Here is a 9,851-nt window from a genome sequence, read left to right on the forward strand (position 1 = left end):
CAGTGTATTATGTTGGACTGGAATAAAGAGGCATTTATCAATGATGGTTTTGAGTAAGTTAAGCGCCTGCAGTTCTGGGCTGACTCCGTGGAGGCTGGATAAAGTAGAAGTGGTATCAAATTAACCACAAGTTAGACAAGTGATCAGAAATGAGTTCCAGGAAGATTTATAAAGACAAACATGCAGCTGAAAGAAGGGAGGAGGACACATGAAACAATCCTGCCTCCAAACCACCTTTCAGGCCGCTTGTCTCCCAGATCTCCTTACTGAATGCCTGTGCATGGATCCCCTGTAGGGAGCCTTTGAACTTCAAAGTGCTCTACTTTGCCTTGTTTGTCTTATCTTCATCTGACCTAATCCTCTCACCTTTTACAATATACTTGTCCAGAGAGAGCCCTTTTGCCAAATGCTCAGCCTTTATCCCCATGCCTGAAAGTAAGTGAAAGTGTTAGTCGCTCAGTCGGGTCAGACTCTTTACGATCCCTGTGGACTGGAGCCCGCCAGGCCCCTCTGTCCATGGGATTTCCCAGGCAAGAATACTGGAGTGGGTTGCCATTTCCTTCTCCAGGAGATCGTTCCAACCCAGGGATCAAACCTGAGTCTTCTGTATTGCAGGTGGATTCTTTACTGTCTGAGCCACCAGGGAAGCCAAAGCCTACAGTACTCAGTATTCCCAGTCAGTCTTCCATCCAAGTACTAACCAGGCCTGACACTGCTTAGCTTCTGAGATCAGATGAGATGGGGCGCGTTCAGGGTAATACAGCTGTAGACATATCAGAGTCATGCTAAATTATATAAGCCCTCCTTCAGTGCCTCTGGCATTTTTTTTAATATGGCATTGATTCTCTGTTCCGACACTGATCTTGTTCCACTGGCCCAAATCATGAGTCCTTCCATGAAAGTTAACATGGGGTAACAGCCTCTGCATCCAGTGGTATTTGACACATCCCATTGACATCAAAAATCTCTGATGTCCTGATGAGGATGTCATCGTTCACTATTGCCAAAAATTAATTCATAGATCTTGATCTGTGATGTAGAAAGGGCCTTTGGAGTTTCCAGGACCAGAAGATGCAACAAGAACTCAGGTAACCATCTTGAAACTTGAAGCAAGTGAGTGGATTAATAAGAAAGAAATTTATCTGCAAGTTGCAGGAATTTGTAGGAATCATGGCAAGAACATGCAAATATGAAAAATAAACTAAAAATTCTTTGTATGGGGGGACAGAGAATGAAATTGGGGAAATGTATAATAGTAGTAAGCCAGTGATTGCTATTATAGATGGAATTCTTTGAAACTTTTTTTAATGCTCAAACAGATGGTCTGAGGACCACTCATTGCCTAAGGGGCTCCATGAAAAAACAGAGAGAGCTTTGTGGTCAAAAATAAGTTAGGGCGATATTGCCAACACAGCCTCCTCTTGGGAGAGCCATAATGCAGTAAGAAAAACACTATGTCTGCAGCAGAGAGATTGGCTTAGGGAATCCTCCAGTGGTTAGGACTCTGCATCTCCACTGCAGGGGGCATGCATTCAAAACTAAGATTCCACGTGATGCATGGCATGGGGAAAAAAAAAGAAGAAATTGGCTTAACTTGGTTGAACTTAGTCCTTCTTTCCTTCCTTCATAACATCCATTAAAATTCCTTGTAACTTACACACTACAGAACACATTTTGAGAACACATCTGTTCTAAACAACTTAGAGATTCAAGCAAGGTATATGAAGAATTACTATTTTACTTTTACAGAGGAGATAATGAAAACAAGAAAACGGATTTGTTTAGAGTCACCCAGATGATAAGCCACGGACCCACTCATTCATGGATTTCATACTTGTCCTTTCTTGTCTAGTAAGTGCCAGGCCCTGTGCTTGGCACCCTGTCCCTGTCCGAGGGCACAGGCCACCTTCTGAATCTCGAGTCACCAGATCCTCGACTGTTAGAACTAAGAGTCCGGAAGAGACTACTTAGTGCAACAACTTCATTATCAGAAGAGGAAAGGGGACCTCAGAAATGCTAAACCACTCTATGAAGTTCTACAGGTAAAAGGAGGCAAGACTGGAATTCAAAGCCTAGGCCTGGTCTCCTAGCCTTGTGCTTCTCATCATACACTGGCCTGCCTTCAGAAACACTCTCAAAATGTAAAATCTACTGTGTTTGGCTTCAACACCTTCTATTTTTCGCCTCAGCTGGGTCTTGATATGATTCCACAGCCCCATAAATCCAGATAAGGACTATGTCGACTCTGCTCAGAAAATGTGCGTGCGTGCTTGGTCACTTCAGTCGTGTCTGACTCTTTGCAGCCCCATGGACTGTGGCCCACCAGACTCCTCTGTCCATGGGGTTTTCCAGGCAAGAATACTGGAGTGGGTTGCCATTTCCTTCTCCAAAATACTAAGGCACCATTTGCTCTTTTAATCATTTCCCTGGCATATTTAACAAACTGAAGAACACTTATCTATTTCCATGAGCAACCAAAGTTTTTCTACAAACTAAAAATGGTACATTTCCAGAATTGAATGTGGACTTTTCTTGTAAATGTCTCTGGTATCTGAGAAGGCTTAAGTTTTGGAAAATTCATGTTGGAACATGAACCTTTATGAACCCTGAGATCCCCTCCAGGGACACGGTTCTTTCTTTTGTCTATAGATTTGATGAATGATATGAATCCTCTGCCCTAGAAAAAATACATGTTAGCACAGTGTTCTTAGACCCCATTAAAGGTCCCGCTCTAGGATGGGAATTTGCGAAACCATCTATATACCTGCTCCCTTCAACTCTTGTTTTTGAAGATGTCCAGTTTCTCTATTTGGGACCTGCAATCACGAATTAGGATTATGGGTCTCTGAGACAGCAGTAATTAAAATTTACCTTAAAGTTTCCCCTAAAACAGCTACAACTGTTATAAACCAATTACAAGCAACTATAAACACAAACCCTTAAAATAGATATTTGCATGATTTAGCTGTGGTATATTTAGCTATCCTTAAATGAATGGCAAGTAAGGCATATTAGTGCTTCCTAGCTCTTCCAAAACCTACCAGGAGAGAATGGGGGAGGAAGTTTAAGGGGAAACATAAAAAGAAGCACTTCACTAGAGTGAAATTTGGAATGATCTGGAAGCCTTCTTTAGAGTGAAATCTGGAATGAGTATAAATCAAAACTACTGGAAAAAAAACCAACAATAACTGTGGAATCTCCATTCCCTCTCCTCTGCTTGGGATAATTCAAATTTCTCATTCCCCAGAATCAGGCAAATGAGCGTGACCTTCCACTAGATGGTTCTGGCAGTCTCATCTTAGCTTTCCCAGGCACCTTTCCCAATGACTTCCAGTGAAAACCTTCTTCACTGGAAGAAAGACCAAAACGTGGAGTCAAGGAAAGCAGTTTTAAACAACTAATGTTGGAAATTGCCTGATGGTCCTGTGGTTAAGACTCAATGCTTTCACTGCTGTGACCTGGGATTCAGTTCCCAGTTGGGGAACTAAGATCTCACAAGCCATGTGGCTCAGCAAAAAAAAAAAAAAAAGATAAAACAACTGTTTTCCACCAAATTAAGAGTTTAAAATGCCAGTTGCCAGGCCTTCCCTGGTGGCACAGTAGACGGGAATCCGCCTGTCGATGGAGGGGACACGGGATCAATCCCTGGTCTGGGACGATTCCACAGGCCGCGGAACAACTAAGCCCGTGTGCTGCAACTACAGAAGCCTGTGTGCTTAGAGCCGGTGCTCCACAAGAGAAGCCACTGTAATGAGAGGCCCGAGCCCTGCAATGAAACATAGCCCCGGCTTGCGGTAACTAGAGAAAGTCCGCGCAAAGCAAGGTAGACCCAGTGCAGCCAAAAATAAACAAAATAAAAAAAACTTTAAAATGTCATTGCCAAAGATGAAGGCAAAGAAAACATGAAATGGAAGCCACTCTGTTAGCTGGAGAGTAGCCCCACGTGCGCAGACTGTGTAGTAGTCACAGAAGTTCTAGAAGAGAACTCTCACCGGGACATCCCAAAGACAGATTTAGGTTAAACCCATTACTCCCAGCAAATAAGTTTGTATGGGAGCTTGTGTGTTACAGAGAGTCAATCTACAGACACATTATCATGGATTTCATTCTACCAGCTAGCCAGGCGGGTGGCATTGGAACCAAAACAACTACGAAAGGCAGGGGAAATAACACTTTCTTTGCTTCAGTCTGTAACCAGGGGAGTCTGGTCTGGGAGGGCCTTCTCAAATCATGGATTTAGGAATTTCCTCTTAAAAGTCCTCAGTCAGAGGCTTCCCTGGTGACTCAGTGTGAAGAATCTGCCTGCCAATGCAGGAGACACAGGTTCCATCCCTGGTCCAGGACGATCCCTCGTGCCACAGAGCAGCTAAGCCTGTGCACCACAAGTATCAAGCCTGTGCTCTGGAGCTTGGGAGCTGCAACTACTGAAGCCTGGTGCCCTAGAGCCTGTGCTCTGCAACAAGAGAAGCCACCAAAATGAGACACCTGGGCACCGCAACTAGAGAAAAGCCCATGCATCAACGAAGACCCGGCACAGCCAAAAATAAATACATCAAAGTCATATACATTAAAAAAGTCCTTGATTGGATGTCCAAACGAAACTCCGTAGGAGAGGCATTTATTCAGCTGGGACCCTCACCAAGTTCCTTCCAGGTCTTGGCAAGTTACGTTCAAGGCTTCACAGCCAAATGCTGAGCACAGCATGAGAACAAGTACATACCTGAGGCAGCTTCATATCATTAATATCCCAGCTTAGTTCTTTGTCTGCAGAATCCGCGTTCTCAGGTTCCATGATGAAGTCAGGTCACCCACAGGTTTCCGTCTATCCAGCTGCTCTAGAAGTACTTGAGAATTTTGCTCTCAAAGGCTCTTACAGTTGGATCAGTCCACCCAAGCAGTTTAGACCAGGAGACTGCTTTCCAACACTAAAAAATAAATGACAATGATACTGATCATTAAAGAGATAAAAATCAGTGCTCTTGGGTGGAGGGGGAGGGGAGGGAGGTTCAAGAGGAAGAGGACATAGGTATACTTGGGACTGATTTGCATTGTTGTATGGCTAAAACCAGGACAACTCTGTAAAACAGTTATCCGCCAGTTGAAAATGACTTTTAAGAAAAGGAATTCAGAAGAAAATATCATTAAAAATACCAGCGCTTGTCTGCCAGAAAAGACTGTTTCACTGATATTTTGGGAAGCACCAACATACAAACAAAAACAAAATGTAGGAGCCATTAGTGAGCCTGCTGGAGTAAAGCTTGACCATGCGGAAGAACATCACTTTCACCCTCAGATTTGGGCTACCTTCCTGGTTGCTAGCCCCAAGTGCAAAGGCCTCTATAAGTACCATGGTCACCTGTAGCCAATGGTTAGGACCTTTTCCTCCATATATCGGGTTGGGGAGGGAGGGATACCTGGCTTGGAGTTGTTTCCATGGATACACCTTCAAAATTAGCTACCCTGTGGGTGTGTTACAAGAGGGGAACATCACAGCCAGATGTGTCTAGAAGTCTTTTTAAAATTTAAATTCCCATAGAGATTAATAATCCGGCATATATTTTATATATTGGAGAAGGAAATGGCAACCCACTCCAGTACTCTTGCCTAGAGAATCCCATGGACGGAGGGGTGTGGTAGGCTACAGTCCACGGGGTCACAAAGAGTCGGACACGACTGAGCGACTTCACTCATATATTTTATATCTTCAAATATTCTCAAATGATTATCAGATTCCTCTAAAACCTTGGCACTATTGACAATGAAAACCTGTTTTATAATCTTTGTTGTGGGGCTTGGATTGGAGGATACTTAACAGCATCCTTTGGTCTCTGCCCATTAGGTGTTGGCAGCAACCCACCCCTCCTTGTTGACCACCAACCGTATCTCCAGACATTGCCAAATATCTCCTGGAGGGAAAAACTGAGGACTACTGCTCTAAAATAGTGTTTCTCACCGTTGTTTAATCCGAAGCACCCTTCAAGACTTTCTGACTTCAGCAATCTCACTCTTCCCTGCTCGCCACAAGAAAATTCTGTCTGATCTTACTTTCATTAAATTGTTCAGCCTCTTTTCTCCACTGAATTTCCTCACTGAGCTATCCTTATTTAACCACTCTTTATATCCTTAATTAACGTTTAATTAAGCAATTGTTTCCTGATCCTCGCCGACGCCATCCCCACTTCGAATTCCCTGGATCTACCGGGGCTGGACCCCGGCAGTAGGTATTAAAAAATGTTTGTGCAAATTGTATCCCACCCCCTCCACACAAGAAATACTAGTTTCTAATTATAATTGGTTTAAGGGGATTTGTTGTTCGGTGGCTCAGTTGTGTCCAACTCTTTGCAACCCCTTGGACTGTAGCACACCAGGCTCCTCTGTCTTCCATCATCTCCCGAAGTTTGCTCAAATTCATGTCTATAAAAGGAACTTACCCTCCCCTCCCCCCAAAAAAGTAAAAAGAAGGAAAGATATTTAAAGTGTTCAACTCTGAGGGAGGGGGGGGGGAATCATTTTGAGATGACATGTGCTTGCTAGTAGAATATGAAGTAAGACATGTTTACATGTGTGACATTTCCGTGCCTTGGTGCTCTAGAGCCATAATGATGTTACACAGAACCACTTAAGAGTCACTCAAACCACAAGTTAAATAATCTCAATCTTAGAGTCCCATGTACTCTGTTCCTCAGTAATTTAGCTTTATGTAACCCTAACACTTGGCAGTCACTGAGATGTACTCAAGTAAAGTGCATAGATACAGATGACTGTGACCTGAGCGTGTAAATGAAGCTCTTGGCCACTAAGTAACAAGTTAATAGGAGTCTTTTCCCTCCCTAACATACCTACCCACACTCACCTACAACCTAGTCATCCAAAAAGATGAAACTTCAGTACTCCCAATTCAAACACTGATGTGCAAGATTAAATATCCATTGAGTGTAAAGCAAATTCTGTTTGGGAAAGAAACCCTAAGTTACAGAATAAATGATGCCACAGATTGACTTTAATTCAGACTTTAAAAACAAGTATATTAGAATAACAAGATTCACATTTCAAAAGACTAGAAGATTTTGCCTTAAGCCTAAGCAATGTCAATATAATTCTTTTGTTTTTAAATTAAGGAAAAGGAAATAAAAAATCTTGTGCAGAAAAACTACCTTGCTTTTCCGATTTTTTTCTGATATGAATTTTTGCCAAATGAACATGAGCTTAATATTTCTCTGAGAGCTAACACTAAAACGCAAGGAAGAAGAAAAGATGGTTTGCAGTCTTTGAAACATAAACAAGCAAATTCCGTTTTCCTCAGGATTAAAAAACATTTGTCCAGACTCTTTTTTCAAAGCAACTTGGGCCAAACTGTGTTCATGTCTCACCATTTCCACAGAAGACCAAGCGGAACAAATGAAAACCCTGTAGAAATGCGGTGACCATTGTCGCCGCCCTTACATTTGTCTCTCCTTAGGATTTCTGGCTTTGTTACCTTTTTTTTGATATATAAATTGACTTACAATATTAGATTAGCCTCAAGTGTAAAACACATTGTCCTCACGCAAAGACAAGCTACTGTTACCATACAATTATTACAAAATTATTGACTATATTTTTAATGCTGTATATTATATCCCCATAATTTATTTATCTTACAACTGAAACTTTATAATGGTTTCCTCACCTCTGACTTCTGGAGATGTAGACAAAACTGCTTCAGAAAAATCTCCTCTCCGATTCAGGTCCCAGCAAGTTCTGGTCATTTTCTACGCAGAGACTGCTGTTCCCTAATCCAGGTCAAGGTACACTATGCTAATGAGCTCTGGCAATAATCCAATCAAAATCTAGATGCTCTCAGCTTGGGATAGGTAAGAGTGACCCGGGAGCCACTTACCCAGCCCCAATTCTTCGCAGAATGCCAGAAATGTGATGAATATTCTATGGTACGCTTATGAACATTCCCCTTGTTTATGTCAAAAAGGCGTTTTAACAGAAATGGACATTGCTAAGATTCTCATGAGGAAGTCCAGATGTTTTCTTTCTTGTAATTTCAAAGTTTGGGCCCAAGGCAGACTGAGTAACGGTAGAATTCTAATTCCTTCACCATTTACCTCGGCATGTGTACAAAAGAGAGAAGACAGACAACCAGCAAGATATGTCATAGTGATGGAATTCATTGGAATAGATGTTTAGCAGCTGAACAACAATGACAAGATGTTGGTTAGCCAACACCTCCCAAGCTACTAAAATCACTAAAATGCCATCCTGCCCCTAACAAGGTTGCCCCATGAATTCTGAGTGTTTTAATTGCAAAGAATAATATAATCCTTTCTTCAAAAGTGTCCTAAGCAGCCAGGGTGCAGCCCACATTGGTTCAGCTCACCTGCTGTGTCCCAAGCAGTCTGCTAGTCTCTGCAGATAAGCAAGGAAGCATTAAAGCCCTGAAGAAGTGTAGAAGTGGAAAAGATGAGCAGACACTGAGCTTAAGATAACAAGATGCATGGAAAAGAAGTAGTCTGGAAGGATGTAGAGGGGAAGGTACTAAGCTGGAGGGAGGAGACTCAGGGGAATCTTCTTCCACCAACAGGATGCCTGATCAGCCTTTTGAAGGACAAACCATTTGAAGGTGTCAAGGAATAAGACTTAGCCCTAGATAGTGGCGACACCACCGGCAAGGTAAAATGGTATGAGGAGTGTGTGTGCTCAGCCTGCTGAGAAGTCAGTACCTGGAGGAAGGTCCAGGTCATCAGAGGAAGGAATCAGTAAGCTGGAAGGCAAGATGCTGGGGCAGCCTCACCGGCTGTGTTATGCCCTGGGATACCTTTGGCAATGTTGGAAAGATATTTCATTAGGCTTTCAGTTCATTAAGAAATTCCTCCCCTTCTGGAGTTAAGACCCTGCATGGTTTTCTTGTATTTTATTTGGTTAATCTTGGTGTGCTCTTTGTAGACCCTCTTTGGTCAGGATCTTTCTCCATCCCCAAACAGTTGTAGCATGACAAAGCCTGGCATTGTGCCAGCTGGCCAAAGAGAAATGTTCTGGGGTCTAGCTCCAGAACCAGTAAGCAGGATGAGGAGTGGATGTAGAGCTGAGAGGAAATAAGGTGATAATTGCACATGCCATGATCAATCCAGTTGCTCAGGGTTCCTCGCTAGGGTGTCTTCTCCCCTCCATAAAGCTACACTCCACCCAACCCTCAGGAGCTCCCCAAATGCCACCTGTTATGACACCTTCCCACAACAGATCTACAACACAGGATTTCTCACTTCAGTGGTATTCCAGAACTCTTCTGGGTTGTAAGCTGTCTTACATCACTTTAAACCAGCACTTTTTACCCTTAGTAACAAAAAAAAATCATAATCTCTCTTTTCTCCTATTTTTGGACAGAGCTATGCAGCATGGGGAATTTTAATTTCCTGACCAGGGACTGAACTCATTCCCCCCACAGTAGAAGCTCAGTGTCTTAACCACTGTACCACCAGGGAAGTCCCAAATTCATAATCTTAAAAAAACAAAATCACCTCATGTTCCCAAGTTCCTGGAGGCTCCCACAGGTTATATGTTGCCCATGTCACTTCAGACTGTTGTTTTCCTACATACATCACCAAATGCAGGTCTTACTTTGCACGATCATAATACTACTGTACATATTGTTGCTTTAACTGTTCATGAGTGTTGGTTCTGGCTCCCCACTAAGTTGCTAGCTCCCTCAAGGTGAAGCTGGTATCTTCTACTCTCTTCCTCTTTACAGAAAGATCTACTGGAATTCCAGCCTCAACAGCAGATCCATCCTTGTCCACAAAACCAGCCCTATTCTGACACAGGGCGAACTGAATGAATTGAGGTGCTCCGTCTCCACACTCGGA

The 9,851-nt window shown here is 42.8% G+C and overlaps 1 protein-coding gene across 1 annotated transcript in view; it reads right to left on the minus strand.

The window, feature by feature from the left end:
* Positions 1-7,744, minus strand: part of GCM1 (glial cells missing homolog 1 (Drosophila)) — a 20,857-nt gene extending 13,113 nt beyond the window's left edge. Inside the window, exons 1-2 of the mRNA XM_010845259.1 lie at positions 7,670-7,744; positions 4,721-4,925 (exon numbers count right to left, since the gene is read on the minus strand). Coding sequence (XP_010843561.1) covers positions 4,721-4,792 — 72 coding nt within the window. The 5' untranslated portion in view covers positions 4,793-4,925; positions 7,670-7,744. The remainder of the gene's footprint in view (positions 1-4,720; positions 4,926-7,669) is intronic.
* Positions 7,745-9,851: the final 2,107 nt, after the last annotated feature.

This window comes from Bison bison, unplaced genomic scaffold, assembly GCF_000754665.1.
Source record: "Bison bison bison isolate TAMUID 2011002044 unplaced genomic scaffold, Bison_UMD1.0 scf7180017864214, whole genome shotgun sequence".
NCBI lineage: Eukaryota > Metazoa > Chordata > Mammalia > Artiodactyla > Bovidae > Bison > Bison bison.